Source organism: Leucoraja erinacea, chromosome 17 (assembly GCF_028641065.1).
Source record: "Leucoraja erinacea ecotype New England chromosome 17, Leri_hhj_1, whole genome shotgun sequence".
NCBI classification, from domain to species: domain Eukaryota; kingdom Metazoa; phylum Chordata; class Chondrichthyes; order Rajiformes; family Rajidae; genus Leucoraja; species Leucoraja erinaceus.
The window spans coordinates 18,792,964-18,816,453 of NC_073393.1; the positions used below are offsets into that span (position 1 = coordinate 18,792,964).

The 23,490-nt window shown below is 43.9% G+C and overlaps 1 protein-coding gene across 4 annotated transcripts in view; it reads left to right on the forward strand.

The window, feature by feature from the left end:
- st3gal2 (ST3 beta-galactoside alpha-2,3-sialyltransferase 2) overlaps positions 1-22,727 on the forward strand; it is a 129,897-nt gene extending 107,170 nt beyond the window's left edge. For all 4 annotated transcript variants that reach the window (XM_055648717.1, XM_055648716.1, XM_055648719.1 and 1 more), the window contains 4 exons: positions 9,298-9,477; positions 17,439-17,484; positions 18,484-18,603; positions 21,462-22,727. In XM_055648717.1, coding sequence (XP_055504692.1) covers positions 9,298-9,477; positions 17,439-17,484; positions 18,484-18,603; positions 21,462-21,635 — 520 coding nt within the window. In that variant the 3' untranslated portion in view covers positions 21,636-22,727. The remainder of the gene's footprint in view (positions 1-9,297; positions 9,478-17,438; positions 17,485-18,483; positions 18,604-21,461) is intronic.
- Positions 22,728-23,490: the final 763 nt, after the last annotated feature.

Below are 23,490 nucleotides of genomic sequence, written 5' to 3' on the forward strand. Positions count from 1 at the left end.
GTATGACTGCAGGCAACATAATTTCGTTCAGACCGAAAGGTCTGAATGACAATAAAGGAATCTAATCTAAGTATTCTGCTGATCCAGAGCAACTTATTGCAAGTCTTCTTCTGGATTTCATCACCAATAAAAACTGATGTTAAAATGTCCGATGTAAACAGGCACATTAGAAATGTTGATTAAACAAAGAACTAATCTTAGCAATTACCCCATAATCTCAGATTGCCTCCAAGCATGTGTCACAGCCAACTCTGAAGCGTGTCTACTATTGAAACGAAGGAAACGTTGGTGCTGTGCACAAACAATGTGACATTGACTAGATAATCCACTTCAACAATGTTAATTGAGGGATACATATTGGGCAGAACACTGGAAAGAATTTCCCTGCACTTTGAAAGAGTTTTGTGTGATCTTTTACATCTGCAAAAGGACACGTGCCATTTCTGGCCACAGCTGGTAGGCCAAATAAACATACCCCAAATGTATGTGAAATTACTCAGTAGAGGCACTTAATAGAGGAACTTGCAAAATAAACATTTTAATCAACTTTAATTATGTCAAAGTGGCTAGACAGACTGCAAGTACCTTAGAGAGGATTTACTTTTAACCAGGTTGCAGCGTAAGGTTATAAATAATTTAACAACCATTCTTTTATAATTTTCATTTTGAGAGATGATTGTGGCAGAGGCTGGCTTAAAGTTACATTCCAGGGTGCTGTTGAACCAGAGACTGTTTGGTTTGGACCAAAAGCAATTAAAGCTCTATTCTGTTCCTGAAAATAATTAGTCTGAATTGAGCAGTGAACTAAAGCCAAATTTAGTCATGTAAATGTGAGAACCTATCTCCTGCAACTGGAGTACATATGAAAGTACCTCACAATCTTCTGTTTTTCATTCTGATTATAAAGTAAAAACTCACAACTGTTTAAGGTCATGGTTTACAAATTCTTTGCTCATGTAGATTGAGTAGGTTCAGATTCAATCTTAAATGTACGTAGAATCAGCTGATCTTAATCAACGTGTCAACCTTGATTAAGTGTGAAAAAGTGTTGATTAACCCAAATAGGGTGAAAATCAACCGAGGTTCCATGTTTTAATTGCCAACAAGCCCCTGTAGCTGGAAGGAATGTTGACTGTGAAATTGAGGCCTCACTGGTCTGTCTCTAATGCCTTCCATCGTTTGTTTCTCTACACTCTATAATGGAGAACTGTCATTGAGTAATAGCTAGTAGCTGCAGAACTGTTGCAAAAAGGAGCCAAAGTTAGGGAGAAATAGATAATCATTTCCAAATGTCTCTGATACCAATCTCCGATGAATATCTCTTTTACTTAACTAGCAAAAGTCTTCAGACATCTTGGACTCACACTCGGAAGCTCTCTTCTAAAACTTTGCTCTCCACAAAACCTACCATTGACATACCTGGGCATTTTTGTCTGATTTTCCAGCATCTGCAGTTCCCTCTTAAACATTGACATACCTCTGGTCTCTCCTGCAACTTTCTTTCAGTCATTCTCTCTGTTTTGTGAAACACTTTAGGAAATTTTATTAAGTGTCAGCACTTGTACATTTCCTTGGACTCCTGAGGAATGCTGCATGTTCAGGAGTACTACCATCCGTTTACATTATGAAGCAATCCATTGTGGTCATAGAGTCATACCATGCCCTTCGACCTAACTTGCCCACACCGGCCAACATGTCCCAGCTACACTAGGGGCATGCCCGCATTTGGCCCGTATCCCTCCAAACCTGTCCTATCCATGTATCCTTCACCTTAAACCTATGCCCTCTTGTCCTCGATTTGCCTACTCTGGACAAGAGATTCTGTGCCAAGAATCTATTCCTCTCATGATTTTATACACCTCTATAAGACCACCCCTCATCCTCCTGCTCTCCAAGGAATAAAGTCCCAGTCTACTCAACCTCTACCTATAGCTCCGACCCTCTAGACCTGGCAACATCCTCGTAAATCTTCTCTGTACCCTTTCCAGCTGACTGTTTAAGTGCAGTCAGAGGATATTAGTTTAACTTAGCATCATGCTCGGCAAGGACATTATGGGCTGCAGGGCCTGTTCCTGTGCTGTACTCTGTTCTATGTTCTACTGTGTATAGTTCTGGTTGCCATACTATAGAAAGGATGGGATTGCACTGGACAGAGTGCCGAGGAGATTCACCAGGATATTGCCTGGTATGGAGGACTTTAGTATTGTGGAAGATTGGATTGGCTGGGGTTATTTTCACTGGAGCAAAGGAGCTGTGACTGGATAGAAGTTCATGAGATTATGAGGAATACAGATAGACTCCACCGGTGGAGTTATACACTTACAGCCCATATTTTAGGATAGCATGATCAATTAATTTATAATTATCCCACACTGATTCAAGTTTTCAACGCATTTAATTTTGGCTCTATAGCTTATTAATCACGTTTAAAATGAAAATCAAATTAAATAATTTAAAACAAAATTAAGGTCCGAAATAAAAAACTCATAATGAATATTGTGATGACATTCTTTCCACCAGTCCATAGCGTGCTGAAACATTTACAGCAGCTGCAAGGATAGACGTACCATATACGAACAGATGGGATGAGTGTGGATGGGGAGAATGGCCAAAGGGCCAGTTTCTGTGCTGTACAACACTCTGGCTCTATCCCTAAGGCAAGTCAAGTCAAGTCGAGTTTAGTTTAGAGATACAGCATGGAACAGGCCCTTCAGCCCAGGGAGTCCACGTCTACCATTGATCACCCGTTCGCACCAGTTCTGTTATTCCACTTTCTCATCCACTCCCTATACACCAGGAGCAATTTACAGTGGACATTTAACCTATAAACCCACATATCTTTGTGATGTAGAAGGAACCCACGGTCACAGGGAGAAATGTGCAAACCCCACATAGACAGCACCCAAAGTCAGGATTGTACCCAGGACTCTGACGCTGTGAGGCAACAGCTCTACCAACTGTGTTACTGCTGTGTTTATTATAGTGTTTATTGCCATGCATACAAGTACGATGAGTCTTCATAATACGACACTGGGCTGGAATCCCATTACCATTCATTCTTTGGACCAATCCCAAAAGTACTGACCTTCTCTTCTTCCCAAGACTAATGATGCTCCATCCGAACCCTCCAACATTCAGAGGTGTCTGACCACCTCACACCCCTTCCCTGTCCCTGTGCAAAGACCTTCGCAGTGAACTGTCATATCATCTCAGATTCCTGATCTAGGTATCCCTATTGGAGATCCCAATTTCCTCACTGTTTCGTCACCCCACTTCACCCACCCAATTGCTGAACGGATTCTACCTAAACCCCATACTTATCTTGCTAGATTTCAGTCTCCTCTCCTTCAAATCCCTGCTGAGAAACCAGTCTCCCAAAGATCCTCTGATGCCTACCTACTTATCTGTTCATTGATGCGATGGCAGGTTCATATAAGGTGTACAATCTCCAAATCCCTAGCTAGACCACAGTCCCAGGTTGCACATTTTCAGCTGTGCAATGCCCAATTCAGTAGAATGCAAGATTGATCATGCTCTTTTCAACCAAAAGAGACAGTCTTACAAAGTGAGAAACCACTTCCCTTTGTTGATGAATGCATGCTCAGAAGCAGATATGCAGGAAAGCTTCTGTGCACTCTTTTCAGCTTAATGACCTCGCCCTCAGATCAGTTAACATTGATGACGAAGACAACGGAATAGCAAAAGCCAACCCTGCTTTTGGAAGATTGAGAAGTGTGGAAACAAAGAGGAATGAGCCTGAAGGCCCAGCTGAAATATTTGAAGATAATTGTTCTTTTGTATAAGAGTGTCATTCCTGTACTGCCAACGGAAGTGAAACTCTATGTTGGGTATATGCAGTTTTTAAACTCTCAGCACTTCCATTCCTGTGGTATGGGTGGTTCATGAAGAATGCATTGAATACTGTGGCCTATTTATGTGCTAAATATCAAGACTCCAGGAGCCATAGTTTTGGGATGGATGGGTGGATTTTGGGTACTGTATAAAGGAGGCAAGGCCAACAACCAACTTTCAAAGCTAATGTTAAGCGCTAATTATGAATGTTATTGCATGGTTTGTAAATATCCTTTGATGCTAATGACCAGAGATTTATGTTCGTTTCATCAATGGTTCAAGTATTCCCAGCCTAATTGCATCCATGAAATGTGCACATGGTGACATATGGAGATAAGGGAGAAAGATAGAGCATGGCATAACACAATGCTTATTGTTTATGTAATTTATTTTCATTTTGGAGAAGAAATTGCTTCACACTATTCCAAAACAGGTCATGCTATGCTGTTGAAAATGTTCTTAACCTCATTTTCGGCCTATTCCAAGATGCCTTATTTCCAACAGAAAAATCTTAATCAAATTTTTAACTGAAATATTGCTCTCCCTTGCACTTTTGTCCGGTATAAAGCTGCCCCAGATAATGTCAACAGTCGAGCAACAAGCAATATTTGTCAACAACACCCTCATTGATCTAGGAGAATTATACTATTAGCCCAGAAACAATGTGATTTAAAGGGCAAATATCAGTATCCCACCACTGGCCACATCTTCCCATCTCCTCCCCTTTCTGCTTTCCGCAGAGACCATTCCCTCCGTAACTTCCTGATCCATTCGGCCCTTCCTATCCAAACCACCCCTTCCCTGGGCACTTTCCCCTGCTAATGCAGGAAATGCAACACTTGTTGCTTTACCTCCCCCCTCGACTCCATCCAAGGACCCAATCAGTCTTTCCAGGTGAGGCAGAGGTTCACCTGCACCTCCTCCAACCTCATCCGCTGTTCCAGGTGTCAACTTCTCTACATTGGCAAGACCAAGCGCAGGCTCGGCGATCACTTCGCTGAACACCTCCGCTCAATCTGTATTAACCAACCTGATCGCCCAGTTGCTCAGCACTTCAACTCCCCCTCCCATTCCCAATCTCACCTTTCTGTCCTGGGTCTCCTCTATTACCAGAGTGAGGCTTAGCGTAAATTGGAGAAACAGCACCTCATATTTTGCTTGGGTAGCCTACACCCCAGCATATCAACATTGACTTCTCTAATTTTAGATAGCTCTTGCTTTTTCCCTCCTTCCCCTCCCCATTCCCAGTTCTCCCACTAGTCCTACTGTTTTTCGTTTCCTTTCTTTTCCCACCTGCCCCCCCCCCCCCCCCCAACATCAGTCTGAAGAAGGGTCTCGACCCAAAACATCGCCTATTCCTTCTCTCCATAGATGCTGCTTCACCCGCTGAGTTTCTCCAGTATTTTTTGTCTACCTCCGATTATTCCAGCATCTGCAGTTCTTCCATAAACACATCAGTATTCTGCAGATACTTAGATGAGGAAAGTGAGGAAGAGGCACATCATAAACACTGGCACAATTTATTTAGCCTGAATGGGCTTCTTCCATGCAGCACATCTTGTGTAATACTATGTCATTTGTGCCTTATGTTTCTATTTAGTTACAAATGCACTTTTAGGTAAACTGCAATGCACCAAGCTGTCAACTGAACTGAAATGCAGTCAGCTGGAATCACACAGCTTCAGACATGAAATCAATGGATGGAAAATTGCAGACATGATGTGCATGATTGGTGCCAACCCTGCCTGCTTTATGTGATTCCCTGTTGGCAACTGCCTGCAAAATCCCCTCCTAGTTGTCTTTGCTTTATCAAATCAGATCAGTTTAATATCCACTGGTCTGAATTGAGTTTTACAAGCGGATTCCTCAGTTGATCCTCTGTCATGCAATGTTGCAAAGGATTACAGTAAAGGTAAAGTCACACGGAGCACACTCAGACTTGCAGGAGCTGCAGGAAAACTGTTGACAGAAATCAAAAATGGCACAACTCATTCAAGTGAGATTCTCCAAACAAATTGAAACCCCGCACGAAGCGAAACATCTGTGTTAAAAGAGAGTATACTGCTAACCATTGGACGGAGAACTATGCAAACCTCATGTTAATTACTTTGGTAACCAAATCATTTCATAAATGTGTTTTTACATTTGTACCATAATTAATTAATTATCAAAATGTTATATAAATAAGTACATAGATGTCTGTCAAGGCAAACAATTTTCCCAGCTTCCATTTCCCTACCAGATGTAAATAAAGGTTGAAAGCTAGAAATCTTCACCTAAAATTATAACTCAATTGTTACAATATATTTATTTAACAACTCATTGTTATCTATCTGTTCTGTCTGACAAATATTTTATGACGTGAAAATCTTTGGGATTACATGCATTTGGTTGATCAAGAGGATGTGAAATGATGTGTTTTACTTATTACACATACAATAATAATTAATTGAAAAAATGGCTAATTTATTGAATTAGTGTAAACACATTTGTTCATAATCATTATTTCAGTGTACCTGGGAAAGGGAAGTCTATCATATTTATTTCCAATACAAATGAATGTGAAATAATTTGTTTCAGTGAAATCCATTCCTGTCAGTAATGACTGGTAGAACATTAGTGCATCATAATTCTGTAAGTCATATTATCTATAAGCAGGTGTGATGCAGTAGTCCAATACAATGAATAATAGAATGAGAAAGATGAATCCTCCGTTATAATAGAATAATAGAAAATCATAGAGCTATGGCTTTATATCTCCTGCAACCCAGGGCTGTATCGGCAAAGTTTTATGTTACCCTCCCTGACTGTGTTGAGTTTTCCTGAAAATGCTCAGGTCTCCACTCACATTGAAATTCATCGAAAGATATAAACTCAGCTAGTCAGGCAGCATCCCTGGAGAACATGGTTAGATGACGTTTTGGTCGGGACCCTTCTTCGGAGTAATTGTAGGGGTAGGGAGAAAGAAAGTTAGAAGAGTGCAGTGGCAAGATAAATCTCAGCAGGTAATAAGTCAATCAGTTTAGGCAGGGTTTTTGACAATGAATAATAGAATCAGAAAGATGAATCCTCCTCCGTTAGCTGGTGGAACGTGTTAGAACAGTAGTACAGATCATAGAGCTATGGCTTTATATCTCCTGCAACCCTGCAACCCTTTATATCTCCTGCAAAAAATAGGCAGATGGTTGGACAATGGTCAGAGATGAACACACACAAGGTGTAAGACAAAATGTCCTTGACTCCACCCCAGAATGCATTATTCCCTCGGTGGTATCCATTTTACCACCAGGTGGAAAAGGCCATCTGATACCAATAAACAAGACTCATGGAGCAGACAAATTCTGAGCTTCAATTCCCACTGAACTCATGTCTTGATTCTACCTTGTCCCTTCTCGTCCAGTCTTCTGACCTACATCTGACAAATTATGGAGCTCTCCTACACGCCGCAGCAGCACACGCCGGGAGCTTTCCTACTGCCGATGGTGCATATACTGCAAATAGTATGTCCTACATATATCCTATTCAATATTTATTCAATTAATGAAACAGCTGTGTTAAAAAATTGAAGGGTGAGAAGAAAATTGTTCTATTTATTAATCAAAAGGCAAAATACTGTGGATATGAGAAATTTCAACAAAATATTGGAAATATTTAGCTGATCAGATCAGTTATTGATTTTCATCAGGAAGATCGATCGCCTTATATCATTTTCACTTTTGTGCCAATGTTTATACATTTTTCCTGGTCTGCTCACAGCACTATCCTGGGGAATAATCAATTCCTGCAGACACAAAGTAAATTTTGAATTCTTGATTGTCTTATTCTGGATTATTGATGCCGAAGCAGGTGCGCCCGTGCTGGTCTGATTTGTATTATGCTCAATGGTGTCTCATGAAATGAATGACCCAATCCCTTTGTAATCAGGAAAAAGGCAGCAGCCCCATGAGGAAAAGGAGCTTCAACAATCCAATGTTCACCTCCAATCCTCAGTACATAGAGGCTCAAAATGGGGATGAAGGCAGTTTAGAACATACATAGGAAGGTATTTTTCCCCACAATATGGACACATAATAGAAATCTTTAGCTTTTGCTGGTGGTTCTCAAAACATTGGAGACGATTGATGTACTAAAACCACATGAATAGAGACGCATGGCCAGTGCGTCCCACGTTGAACTATCTCCAACATTCAATAACTACAAAGAGTAGACTGATTAACTGATCAGAAAATTGACTGATTACATTTTTAGCAGTCCCCATTATTCATAAAAGAAACAGTTAGCAACATGTTAAAGCAAAGGGTAATGCTGTTTTCTTTGTCTCTGTTTACTTCTGTTGTCAAGGAAACATGGGTAATTGTCATTCCTTCAACCTATACTGCTCGTATTTTCATATTTTAATACCTTCGGGGTTCAGTGAGACATTCAAAGTAAAGGGTCTGTCGTGATTTACCAAAATTTGTGCAATCACTAGTCACGCTGGAAGAAATCAAGGTGAAATTAATGGCAGCTTTTAGAAGAGCAATATACCTCAGTTAGAGATACAAGCTGCATCAAATCAAACTGCAGGACTGGTTTACTGGTGTGGAATAAATATCAGAAGTGATTTTAGGCTGAAATTTACCCTCATGGATAAATAACAGAGGCATGAAATAAATTGCAGATTGCAATCTAATACCGGGATTCTGATAGAGCATATATGTGATACATTACAGCAAATAAATTGAATGTTTGATAGATGTCCCAAAGAAATATGAAATCTCTAGGTTAGAAGCAAATGAAGACAGTCAAATTATTTCTTTGTAGAATGAATGATAGGTGCTCAAGAGTGAGTTAATGTCTTGTGTGTGTTTGTACGACTGTTTGGGGGAAGTTCCTACGGTCAGAAAAAATGACTGCTTTGTTGCTTATTTGGGAATAAGAGCAGAGAACTTAAATCTCCATCCAGTCCCAGGTGAGAATATTTCTCTGCATCTTGGGTATGAGATTAAGGTCTGATTTCTGCTGAGGGTAGTTAGTGGAATATTGACCAAGAAACATCCTTTTTTCAGAGCTGGCTTTTAATCACAAGGGTCTCGATTCGAAACATCACCCATTGCTTTATTCCAGAGATGCCGCCTGTCCCCCGCTGAGTTACTCCAGTATTTTGTGTCTGTCTTCAATGTAATCACTGCATCTTCTTAAGCTCAGAACAGTTAACTACACGCATACCAGGAGCTCTGCTTGAGAAGTACAACTTCAGCGTTGCATTGGTATTAACATTGCAAGTAAGGAGTGACTCCAAGTAATTCCTAAACTCAATCCAAAAGTACATTTAGTAATAAAAAGATTCAATGATGTATAATGTCAACTTCACTCTGTGTAAATCTAGCTCCCTTGGCTGATTTTCAGTTTTGAGTTCAGTATGATGCTTATTTTTAGTAAGCTCAACATGCCCATCTGTTACAGAATGAACCAAGCGCCAACCGTTGGCTATGAAGCAGACGTGGGCAGCCGCACAACTCATCACTTCATGTACCCAGAAAGTGCAAAAAATCTCCCATCAAATGTCAGCTTTGTTCTGGTTCCTTTTAAGACATTGGATCTCCTTTGGATTACCAGCGCTTTGTCAACGGGCGAGATCAGGTTGTAAGTGTTTTTTTTCCATAGTACGTATTTGTATATGTTGTCACTAGGGCCACTTTGTCACGGTGCCAGAGCTCTATAACCAACCATTACAGCTACGAACATTGTAGTCTAGATATAGAGAAACGTTGAAAATACGAGTATATGCCATTTGGCTTTTAAGGCCTAGTCTACCTTTCATCATCCACTTCAGTAACCTGTTCTTGCCATCTTCCTATAATCCTATGATCCCTTTGGATTATAAAACCCATCTACCTCCTTGAATGTATTTAATGAATCAGACTCCACTACTTTCTGCAGTGGAGAGTTCCACAGGTTCACCACCCTCTGAGAGGAGAGATTTCTCCTGATTTTAGTTCTAATTGGCTCATTCTGTATTCTGAGGCATATATCTGGGCTCTCTAGCCATTGAGAACATCCTCCCTGTATAGACTTAGAATATTATAGATCTCTATGAGATTCTCCTCTCATTCCTCTCTAAAAGTAGGTCTAATTGAGCTAAATCTCTCCTCATACTCATGTGGAAGAACTTGCTGGTGAATATTCCTTCAATGTAAGGTCAGTGTTGAGCATTGTACCTGCCTTTCGTTTCTAATCAGATTCATCCACCCTACATCTTATAGAGGTAATTATATGAGCAATTTTGTATAGGAAGGAGCTTTATAACATATTTGCCTATAATTTTCCAATGACTGTGGCAAATTAATAGAGTATGTATGTCAGTGGACACTTTGAATGATGTGAAGGAAGGATTAAGAAACAGGTGAATTGCTGCACACTACAGCTATCATGGATGTCTGTGCTCTGTTATCATCCACATCTAATATTGTATAAAGGTAAACTCATATAATGCATGAATCAAACCAATACATTCCAATGTATGTAATCAGATTTCTGTCACACATAAAATTGATACTTAACCACAAAGAATTGTTTTAGTTGAATGGTTTTAATGAGGATATGATCTGTTGTTTTTGAGAAAGTGTGATTTAATAGATTGATAACCACAGAAATGTCAGGATGAATAGTCGAGCATACATATTTCCATTGCCTGGATACATTACTTGGAATTGCTTCAACAACAGGTTTGGACAAGAAACACAGCACATGTAGTAAGAAAACAGTGTTCATTATGGGCTCATAGGGACAATTAAAAGATTAATGTTTGCTTTATCCATTAGAAATTTGATGCATGAGTGAGAGAGTGAACATAGCTCTGAGCCACTGATCCGTGCAGAATTGCATCAATCAGGAGCCACTAGTGCAAGATAATGAAGACTATAACATGAGTTTAAGTGCTCGTACTTTCATGATCTTTTCTTTTATATCCACTACTCATAATTGATAGATTTTGCAGTTGAAAGGTTTTATTAATCGCTGTGAAACTGGGCAGATGAGTGAACCAACACACAATAAGAGCCTGTGACCTCATCCTCCTACTGCTTCCCCGTCATAGGCAGATCCTTAGAATTGGGGATAACTTACCGCCACTCCTGGTTTGTGTGTTACATAGAAACATGGAAAATAGGTGCAGGAGTAGGCCATTCGGCCCTTCGAGCCAGCACCGCCATTCAATATGATCATGGATGATCATCCAAAATCAGTACCCCATTCCAGCCTTCTTCCCGTATGTCATGATTCCGCTAGTCCTAAGGGCTCTATCTAACTCTCTTTTGAATGCATCCAGTGAATCGGCCTCCACTTCCGAGACAGAGAATTCCACAAATTCCCAACTCTCTGGGTGAAAAAGGTTTTTCCTCATCTCAGTTCTAAATGAACTACCCCTTATTCTTAAAGTGTGGCCCCCTGGTTCTGGACTCTCCCAACATCGGGAACATGTTTTCTGCCTCTAGCTTGTCCAATCCCTTATTAATTTTATATGTTTTTATAAGGTTCCCTCTCATCCTTCTAAATTCTAGTGAATACAAGCCTAGTCGTTCCATTCTTTCATCCTATGTGTACAAGCCCAGCTGTTCCATTCTCTCAGCATGACAGTCCCGCCATCCCAAGAATTAACTTTGTGAACCTATGCTGCACTCCCTCAATAGCAAGAATGTCCTTCCTCAAGTTAGGAGACCAAAACTGCACACAATACTCCAGGTGTGGTCTCACCAAGGCCCTGTACAACTGCAGAATGGCCTCCTTCCTCCTATACTCAAATCCTCTTGTTATGAAGGCCAACATGCCATTAGCTTTCTTCACTGCCTGCTGTACCTACGTGCTTACTTTCAGTCCCTGATGTACTAGGACACCCAGGTCTCATTGCACTTCCCCTTTACCCTATCTGACACCATTCAGATAATAATCTGTCTTCTTGTTCTTGCCACCAAAGTGGATAATTTCACATTTATCCTGATGAGAACTGCGTAGGAGATGCAAACTCTCACAGTTGGAGAAAGTAGACAATGAGGCAGGCAGGGGGTAGTTTGTGAAGTGGTCTAATCCTTCCACCACAGGATCTCTGTGTGCTCCTGTTGCATGGCCCCAAGATTAGTCCTCGCTTATATATTTGCTGCAGAAATATCGTGCCCATGATAGAATTAGTAGGAATTACCATAATACAGTCCTTGTAGGGATGGATGAGCACTGATTGTTGGCTAGGGACGGTGTGATCCCAGGAGGGATACATTGTTGTGAACAGTGGAACTAGTTAACGGACATTCAATGGAGAAAGGGGAGCATGGTTGGGGGGGGGAGGGAAGAGTGGGGAGAGGGGGCAAGGGGGTGTTTGTAGAAGTATCTACAACTAGAGAATTCAACGTAAGCTACCCAATATGAAGTACTATTCCTCCAATTTGCGTTTGGCCTCACTCTGGTCATGGAGGATGCCCAGAATTTCAAGGTCAGTATGGCAATAGGAAGGGGAGTTAAAATGGTTAGCAGCCAAGCGATCCAGTAGGCCTTGGCAGATCGAATGTAAGTGTTCAGCTAAACGGTCACTGAGTCCACACTTTGTCTCATCAATGTACAGGAGCTCATATCAGGAACACCCGGTTGCAGTAGATAAGGTTAGAGGAGGTGCATGTGAGCCTCTGTCACACCTAGAGGGAGTGTCGGGTGTAAAGACTTGTCAAACACATGATGTCTTCACTACTAGTTTATTTCAAACATTGTTATAATACACACACTGTGCCCTAGCTGTCCGTGGTCTGTCACTGGAGCTAGAGAGAGAGAGAGATAGAGAGAGAGATAGAGGTGGGGAGGCTACAATTATACTGAAGATAATGGGGAGTGGTTAGTAGTGGTGAGGTCACTACGTTAAAGGAGCATGCACTGATCTACATCCTTCCCCTTGGAAAACAATAGTGACAGCGCGACCACGATTCATACGCTAGAAACAAACCCGTGCGTACACCGGCAGGAAACAGTTAAACATTCAAGCAAACTCCCCGTAACGTACAGGCGGCTTGACCAACCGCCCGGAGCGGGTACGCAGCCCGCCCTCCCCCTCCTCTGAAGGAATAGCAGGGACAAGAGCAGGAGCGGTGACAGGGGAATGGGCAGGAGAACGCGCAGGAGAGGGAGGACAAGGAGACCGGGGAGGAGAAACGGGCACCGCCGCGGGCACGCGAGCGGGCGAGGCAGGCGAGGGGGGACCAGGAGTGGCAGTGGGAGAACGGGGCACAAAGAGCTGAGAAGGCAGAGTCCGGGGCAGGCGAGGAGTGGTGGGCAGAGCGGAAGCAACCGGAGGGGCAAAAGGGGCTGTAGGAGGCGGAGTGGGCTCGTCGACCAGCAGCAAATGCTGGCGGGACCGGCGGTATATGGTACCCTCGTAGTCAACTAGGTACGACCGCGGAGAGCCCGCAGAGCCGACGACAACAGCCAGCCTGTAGTATCCGGAGGGGGACTGCATCCGGACCACCTGGTTTGGGAAAAGACGCGGAAGGGGACGGCCGGACCTGTCATGGGAGAGCTTCTGGATAGCCTGTTTCTGGGCAATGCGCTCTTGGACAGCAGCAGGGCTGAGGACCGCGGGCTTTAGGGATCGCTGGGAGTCAGGGATCGGAGGGCGAGTGGTGCGGGACATGAGCCGCTGAGCAGGCGAGCCCAGGGCAGGGTCACGGGAAATATTGTGGAGGTTGAGTAGGGCCAGGTAAAAATCCGACGGCGAAAGTCTGCAATGCTCCAGCAGCTCCTTGGCACTGCGGACGGCGCGCTCAGCAAGGCCGTTGCTCTGCGGGTACTCAGGGCTGCTGGTGAGGTGGCGAAAGTTCCAGGAGGCAGCGAAGGCGCGGAACTCCGCACTCGAGAACTGGCCGCCGTTGTCAGACTGCAAAGTTACAGGAGAGCCAAAGGTCGCAAAGTGGCGGCGCAGCTTCCCGATGACAGCAGCAGACGTGAGAGAGGGCAGCTGATCCACCTCGAACCAGCTGGAGTAGGAGTCCACAAGGACCAGAAAGTCTTGCCGCGCCACTCAAAAATGTCAGTGGCGACCGACGTCCACGGCAGGTCGGGGGCAGGCTGTTGCAGGAGCGGCTGTCGTTGCTGATGGGGAGCGAGGCTATTGCAGGTTGAGCAGGCGGAGACCCTCTCTCGGATGTCCTGTGCCATGCCGGGCCAATAAAACTGACTCTGGGCCTGGGACAGAGTGGCCTCGGCCCCGAGGTGGCCGCTGTGGCCAGTTTGGAAATAGTGGTCCCGCAACGCAGCAGGCACCACAACCTTGTGGCCCTTCACCACCACGCCGTCGAGCAGCACAAGTTCATCCCGGATTATTGAAGTAGGGTGCAGCACCATCCGGCAAGGAAGAGCGACGATCAGGCCAGCCACGACGGATGACGTCCGCAAGCTGTTGTAGGGCAGGATCCTTGGCAGTGTGCTGAATCAGGGACTGCATCTGCTGGGAAGGCACAATATTAACGTTTAACATCATCAGGTCAGACAATTCGTATGGGTGTCGGGCAGTGGACGTCAGCGGTGCGCGGGATAGTGTGTCGGCCACAAACATGTCCTTGCCCTTGCGGTACACAATTCGAAACGTGAAGCACTGGAGCTGCAGCATCATACGCTGCAAACGGGAAGAGGCAACATGGATCGGCTTATTCAGGATCGTGACCAGCGGCTGGTGGTCGGTCTCAATAGTGAAGGTGTTGCCCAGAATGTAATCCTTGAACTTCGAGCAGGCAAACACCACGGCAAGGAGCTCCTTCTCAATCTGAGCGTAACGCTGCTCAGCAGGGGTCATGGTGCGGGAAGCGTAGGAGACAGGCAGTTGCAGGCCGTCGTAGAGCTGCAGGCAGGCGGCACCGAGACCGAACTTCGAGGCATCGCAGGTGAGGACAATAGGGCGCTTCAAGTCGAAGAACTTGAGAGTAGGGGCGCGAACCAGCTGGGACTTCAGGGCTTCGAAAGCCGTCTGATGGTGCGGGAACCAAACCCAGGCAGTGTCCTTCTTGGGCAGTTCCCTCAGGGGTGCACTCAGCTCACTGAGGTCGGGAATGAATTTCCCCAGGTAGTTCACCATGCCCAGAAAGCGCTGCAGGCTGGGCACGTCGGTCGAAGCGGGCATCCCCGAGACCGTAGCTGTCTTCTGTGGGTCTGGCTTTAGACCCTCAGCCGCGAAGACGTGGCCCACGTACGTGACCTCCGGGACACGGAAACGGCACTTCTTGGGGTTGAGTTTGAGGTTAACCGCCCGAGCCCTATCCAGGACTTGGCGGAGGTGGAGGTCGTGCTCGGCGACATCCCTCCCGTACACCAGGATGTCATTGACGATGATAGCACACGGCAGACCTGCAAACAGCTGCTCCATGGTACGCTGGAAAACCTCGCTGGCAGAATTGATCCCGAAAGGCATGCAGAGGAAACGGAATCTGCCGAAAGGTGTGCTGAAGGTGGTCAGGAAGGAGGAACGTTCATCCAGCGGAATCTGACAGAAAGAGCTCTTGGCATTGAGGACAGAGAAGATAGTGGCCGGGCCAACCTGTGCAGCGACGTCCTCCACCGTTCGCATGGGGTAGTGCGGGCGCTTGATGGCAAGGTTCAGGTCCTTGGGGTTTATACAGATTCGAATCTCACTCTTGTCCTTCTTTGCAGCAACAACGATGGTGGAGACCCACCGGGTGGGATCACTCACCTCCTTGAGGATGCCCATGGTCACCATGTGGCGCAGAGTCGACTCCACCCTGTCCTTCATGGCAAAGGAGACGCGGTGAGCCGGGCGGATCACCGGATCGACCCCCGGGTCCACAACGATTTTGTAATTGCAGGGTAGTTTGCCCAACACATCATCAAAACGATCAGGGTACTCGCTCATGGGGTCCATGGGGGCCTGCACCAGGTGGATATCGCGGTGGAAGGAAACCAAACCGAGGTCCTGGCACGCACGAGCGCCCAACAGAGTAACATTCTCAGTGTTCAGCAGGAGGAAAGTGAGGGGCCGAGAGGTCTCCAGAACCGTACAGATAAGGGTTGCCTTCCCGACTGGTACGAGCACTCCCCCCCCATAGGCATGAAGACGGGAGTCGTCGGGAGTAACCTTCTCACCAGATCTTATCTGCTTGAAGAGGCTCACTGACATAACATTGGCAAATGCCCCCGTGTCGACCTTGGCAGGAAAGGACACCCCATTCACAGTAACACGCACTGAGGGATCCGCTATCAAAGCAGGTGCACCCAAGAGTGAAAAAATACTCGATTCATCATGGGAGGAACTGTTATCTGAATCAGGGAGTTTGTCTGAATGGTGCTGGGAACCACTAGCGTTATCAGTCTCAGTAAGGTTGTTTAGACTCCTTCTTGGAGCAGGGACAGGCCTGCCACGGGATCGACATGCTGCAGAGAAGTGATTGAGCTTTCTGCAGAAATTGCAAGTTTTCCCCAGCGCAGGGCAAACATTAAACTGATGACTAGCGAAGTTGCAGTTGGGGCAACGACGCGGGCTGTCCCTCGCGGGTGCGGGAGCGCTACGCTGGCGTGGCGGGCCATCGTTCCGCCGGCGTCCAGCAGCACCGGCATAGTGAATGTCCTGAGTCGCAGGTGGATATACCGAGGCGACAACAGCAGCCATGCGAGAGGCATGCAAAGCCTCGTTTAAAGTCAGATCGGGATTCCTCAAGAGCTCAGCTCGTAGCTTATCGTCCTGGAGACCGTGAACTAGGACATCCCTGATCATTTGGTCGGGGGTCACCGCGTCCAGGCGGCAACACTGAGCCAATTGACGCAACGAGGCAATGAAGGAGTCGATGTGCTCCCCGGGGTTCTGTCGCCTGGTGAAAAACTTATACCGCTCAATGATGCAATTAGTGGGAATGTCACAGAGCGCGGTGAATTTGGCCATAAGACATACCGGGTCCCGAGCGTCCTCCCCAACGCCGTACTCGAACGATTCATAACGTTCCATGGCCTCCGGGCCAGCCAGGTTGAGGAGCAGATGTGCCTCCACCGCAGGGGTGGCATTAGGATGAGCGATCGCGATGTAGTGCTCGGTCGCACTTGAAGACAGTCCACCGGTGCACGATGTCTGAGTCAAACACCAGCATGTCAGGTTTACGACACGAGTTCGCCATGGTAAATAAAAGGTGAACAACAGCAGAAAAAAATAGAACTGGGACAAAAACAACAAGAAAAATAAAAAAGCCGACGGTAGGCGCAAAATCCCACTTCTGATACCATGTAAAGACTTGTCAAACACATGATGTCTTCACTACTAGTTTATTTAAAACATTGTTATAATACACACACTGTGCCCTGGCTGTCCGTGGTCTGTCACTGGAGGTAGAGAGAGAGATAGAGGTGGGGAGGCTACAATTATACTGAAGATAATGGGGAGTGGTTAGTAGTGGTGAGGTCACTACACTAAAGGAGAATGCACTGATCTACATCGGGGGCCCTAGATGGAGCTGAGGATTGCCCAAGGACAACTGTGGTTGCAGTGGAAAGTAGCGATGTGGTCAGAAACCAAAAGTTATAAACCTATTCTTCATAGATTCAGATTCACCTGTCCATATCTCTTTTATTTTCAGCACTTACGCGCCTGTCAAACAATTTCTACGGGTGGATAAAAACAAGGTGAGTCAGGGTCTGTTGATCGTGTCTTTATTAGTATATTGGATGATATGTGAAGTGAAAGTTGGACAGGGCTCCTCAAACAGAGGCAGTAATCCTGCTAGAAAGGTAGAGGAAGACCTCTATTGATGTAAACCCAACACCCTGGGGGGCAATTTACACAAGCAATCAATCTACCAACCTTTGGGGTGTGAAATGTAACCGGAGCACTGTTTGGAAATCCACACTGTCAATGGGAATATGTTGAATCATCACATAGACAGTCCCCTAAAAATAAACTCGGATTGCTGGAAATGTGGGACATGTGCCACTATCCATCCACAGCTTTGCCCTAACTAGCTGTGTGGAATGAAAGTTGGAACACTTACTAATAATACAAATACTATGTTTTTATATTTTACTGAAATTACTAACAGAACAAACATGTTGCATATTTATTGGGGAATAGTAGCACAAATAATAAAACAGATAAAGATTGACCACTTGAGCAAGATCTTAGTCAACTAGGCCAGGAAGCGAGCGCGTAAGATCTTCTCTGACCCCTCTCACCCTGGCCACAAACTCTTTGAATCACTTCCCTCTGGAAAGCAACTCCGGACTGTCAAAGCCGCCACAGCCAGACATAAAAACAGCTTTTTTCCACGAGTAGTAGCTCTACTCAATAACCAAAAATCTGTAGCCTCCTTTTGCTCTGGTATTTTATTTAAATCACATATTTAATCGATAATGTTTTATTATTAATGTTTAATGTTTTATGTGTCATTCCTAACTATCACTGTATGTCATGTTGTCACTTGTGGGCGGAGCATCAAGACAAATTCCTTGTATGTGAATACTTGGCCAATAAACTTATTCATTCAACTGCTCCGTCCTGAGGTACTGATACTGCAGTAAAACTCAAAACCCAGAGAGACATTGAAGAGAGTAACAAGTGTTTCATCCTTCAGTACTGACGTTGTTTAAAAAACACTGTTTATAGTCTAACTCCTGATCTTTACTCAGGTGCAAATTTACAACCCAACATTCTTCAAGTATATCCATGACAAGTGGACAGAACATCACGGGAGATATCCGTCCACAGGAATGCTGGTTCTGTTTTTTGCTCTCCATATCTGTGATGAGGTAAGTGCCTCATATCTGGAGAAGAGGCTGTTTTCACCTCTGAGGCTTAATTGTAAGAATAAGGGACAAAGTGCCCTCCTTGCCAGTGTTGGAAATCTGGAAGCAGAGGTCAGATGACCCCAAGCTTGATGCTTGTATGAGGAAGAGATAACTAGAGTCTGCATACCTGATACAGGATGAAAGCAAACATGATAATTGTTTAAGCTAATACAAATCAGAGCATATAAAAAGATGTATCTGAAATGTAAATGAGAAAAGCTCATTGAAGCTGTAACAAGTGTTGGAAAGTATATGAAGGCAAAAATACCTTGAGGAATTAGAGTGTAGAAAGGGATTACCTGGCAACTAACATTTTGTTTTTCTGCTACCCTGTTCAAAGAAATCCCAAAAGAATTCTCCCAGATGTTGGAGCCATTTACAATACCACAAAAAAAAAAAAAAAATACCACAGAAATGCATTAAGACAACGAAATGCATTAAATGCACAGAATCAAGATGCCTAAAATGTAGCACAAAAATGCTCCTGCGTGGCTGATACTAGCCTGTTTATAAATGCATGCACTTGCATTAACACAGAGCAAAGACAAACGTTTGTAAATTGCTCGTTCAAAGCTTCCCCCCAGTCTAGTTTCAGTCAAAAATCACTGAGTCAAGCACTTACACATCTAAACTTTATTTTGACGAAACACAATTACAGTTCCCACTACTGTACCTAACCACAGTGGGTTCGATCCTCGTATCTGCCTGATCAAGCCCTCTTGGCCTCGCTCAAACAGAGACACTTCAGAAAGTCACGCAGTCCTAAGCGCTCTCCCAGAAGATCGACACAGGATCTCGTGGTAGCGGACTTCTATGGGCCCCTGGACCTCGAGGGGCCGAACCACATGTGGGTAGTCTCTTTATAATCCAATTACAGATATTGATTAACCCCATACATGACAGACATTTCCCTAACACAATAATACAGTGGCTAATACATTGTATTCAAACAGTGTTTCGCAGAGGAAGCGAACATCGCAACATGTGCCCTGATATGCAAGAAAACCAGACAAGGCTCAATACTTAATCCAATCAACATTCAGCAAAGTAAAGCTTTGCAACATTATTTACAATGTGTATGACCGGTTTGCATTCATCCAATTCATTCTATGCATTTTGCACCTAATTGTCAGGGTCTGCAGATGTTCCCATTCTCTTCCTGCAGCTCTGATCTAGGCTCTAGACAAACTGGCACCATTCTGCAGCTTGTCCCATTTCTACAGAAAGCATTTTTAAATTGACCAAATGGCCTAGCAGCCCTGAAGCCTTTACTCAGTGTTAGGGTCCTGGCCTTCCCAATTTGACCAGGATTAACATGTTCACTTAGATTCTCGATGTACAAAACACTTAATCAAGTTATTATAACCTCCATATATATGCATTGACTTATTGTCATGAGGATGTGTTTTAAAATGCTGAGATCCATTTTTCCTTTATATTACAAAGAGAAATCTGTTGTAGATACTTGTATTACTATTGTGCATTACATGAATGCAGAAAGCCCAGGAGAGCTGCCAGCAGTTATTACGAGTCTTTAAGTTGACACAAGGAACTGTGATGCCGAAATCTTGCTTAGAACACAAAGTAATGGAGTAATAGGTTACCTGACCCAAAGTGTTGCCTATCCATGTACGCCTGACATGCTGCCTGACTTGCTGACTAACTTCGAAACTTTGCGTCCTACCACCAGTCGTAAAAGCCGCAGCTGTTGGATTCTCAATCTGACGCCTGGACTGGGCGTGTGGAGGCTCTGTTAATAATTCTTCCCAGGAAATTCAAGCGGGTTTAAGAAAGCAGAGCCCAGATGATGTGCTCTCCCTCAAGAGGTGTGATGTAATAAACAGGCTATAAAAACAAGGAACTGCAGATGTGGTAAATAGGCTTTTGTATTGTGTAGACTGGTCCATTTCCAACATTGACATTTGCTGTCACCAATTATAGTACTTCGTATCGATGCACATGCATCTACTGTTGTAGAGCCACACAGTTTCCATGTGTATTTGCATTTGTAGCATGTCCGATTACAACTGAAAGCTGGCACAGGCTAGCAATGCTAAATATGCAAGAATAAAGCAGCAACCTGGTCACCATAAGCCCTCAGCCTCTGGATACACACTGCTTGTACATGAAGGCTGCTAGATGTACATGACAACATTGCTATCATAGGGAAGTCTGTAATGTAGTCACAGAGAAGGCTGCTGTTCAGTCACGGTGCTGTACAACATTCAGCTGAAGTTCACAAGAAAGTGCACAATACTATATTCCTACAGTATGTATTTTGTGAAAATGAACAGGTTAGATTCTACCTAGCAACACCCCACAAACAATAGTGTGTTCAACACATCCATACTTTGTTCTGCTACATATAGTGCTCTGAATGACACTTCCGTCATCATGTACAGGTCACTGATATAATTAGCATCATACAGGCCTATAGAGAAGATTGTGATTCAGAATGAACAAGTTAATGTTCACACTTATCCAGACTCAGCATAGCACAGAATCGGACTGTTGTAACAATGCTTAAGTGAGCACAAGTTGTGATACTGAACCACGCACCGAGAATGCTCAGTTCCCTGGAATATGAGGTTTCTCATTATCAGAAGAAAGGGACCAGGTAAACTTCCAACCTTGACTGGTATTTCTGCCCATTGATAATGAATTGATTCAACCACTCAATGAATTGAAGTGGTTGACAGAGACTGACAAAAAAAAAAACCAGAAATGTTGAGCCTGATTGGCCAGGCGGTTTGAAGTGGTGCAAGAATTGAAAGCCAACCTCTGCAACCTTATTCAACCCCTTTACTTTGTCCCCTCAGGTCAACGTGTATGGATTTGGTGCTGATAGCAGAGGAAACTGGCATCACTACTGGGAAAACAACCGGTATGCTGGAGAATTCCGCAAAACTGGGGTTCACCACGCCGATTTTGAAGCAAAAATAATAAATTCATTGGCTCAAATAGGAAAAATCAAAGTTTTCCGAGGAAACTGAAAGGAAACAGATAATTATGTATCTGATCTTCGAAGAAGGGGGCAACAAACGCAATGCTCACCAAATGGATATGAGACAGATTAGCCAATAATTATATACTGTATATTGAACATAATTTTCTTTCATCATGTTTGAAAATTGAGGCAGAACTCTGGAACAAGGAAGATGGAGCAGTTGATAATTTAATAATATCTTCAAAGTTTTATCGCCAAAATGGCGTTGTTTTGTGGATCATTTTCAAGATGTTATCCTGCAACCTACAGGGCACAAGATAACTCAATGCGCAATTTACTATCAGATCATCCAGGAGTTGCTAAGAATTTTTTAAAATATTTGAGCTGCAAGATCAAGTCAGGCTGATACCAACTAGAATGTGAGCCAAAGGCGAGAGTGATGCGGTTGGGTTGGTGGGGAGGGGGGGGGGGGCATTTGAAAGTGTGCTATATGGGGAATGTTTTGTTGTATTTGTTGAACTCGCTTTCAAGAGGCAAATCGGAAATATTCAAGCTAAAGAAGCTTTGGCATCTTCATACTGGAGAAAAAAAAACTCAGCCTTTCAGACCCGCTGTTGTTATGAGTGCAAACAGCAGCAAAAACATCTTTCACCTGTTGGCTGCGATTGGGGTGAAACCATCATGCCACAGCATCAAAGGTCTGGATATTCATGGTTCTCACTAGTCTTGTTTGTGTCTGTATTAGAGAAAGAAATGTGCACAGGCAGGATTCCTCCTCATGGGATTTTGTTTGTGAATAGTGGGAGTGTGTGAAACCAATAGGGAAATCTGGTGCACAGGAAGGGTAGGAATTCATTTTAATTTTGCTTCCTCTGAAATCCATCTAATCTAACGTTATCTGGTCTGGTTTTGTCGGACCCTGATGTAAACGTGGCAAGAGCCACAGCGCCGGCATCAAGGCACGGTAAACAGTAGTATATGATATTTGTTTATTAGAAGTTATACATATGAAAGAAATTGTTAGGAATTACATTGAGGTTTTTATATTTGTTTTCCACATTCCTTTCCCATTAAAACAAATAAAAATAAATCCTTTCCTCCTCAAACTGAATTTTGAAGGTGGAAATGGCACTCAGAATTGATGTATCAATGTGTCTTTTGCTTCTCTTGTTACATTTTGTTCCATATCCAGGAAAGTGCTGTAAGAACCCCGGATCCAAACTAATGCTTGATACTGCGATCAAATGCGAACTGTGCTCAAACTTTGTCCAGAAAATTTGCTCTTTAAACATCGGATTTCAAAAGTAATCTCCATCTACAACAGCTGAATATGTTTTGTGCTCTCACATTTTAATGAGCTAAAGAGGTAAGCTGACTTCGAGGAAGGTTACCTGCTGGATAAATGCTAGTGTCAGCTGCTGGAAGGAATCGCCTCACTTCCATAGCTCATGAGGTGGTGCAGCATGGATGTTAGTAACTCGTCTGCACTGTTTCACCAGGGGTGACATCATTCATTAAGACACGGTAGTAATCAGTGCGCTCATGCTGCAGTGGTAAGTTCAATTAAATTCTTATCATGACAGCAATGTTGGCTGCAGGCTGAGCTCCAGCAGATGGAGGAGGATTTGTATTTGATTGCTATTTCATGACTTTACAAAATAGTAAGAAAATGAGTTCTGTTCTCCATGCAACCAATTCACTGAAGCCTGTGGTTGCAGTTACTCATAGCAGGCAGGGTTCAAATCCATAACAATTAAACTTTTAGCAGGATGAAATGCCTATGCCACTCAGCAATGTGTTGTAATTAATATTTTGCAGCAAGGCCCAAAAATTTATCAGCATGGGTCACTTTACAAGCAACTTTCTTTTTTTTTTAATGAGATATTCTTATTTAAAAATAA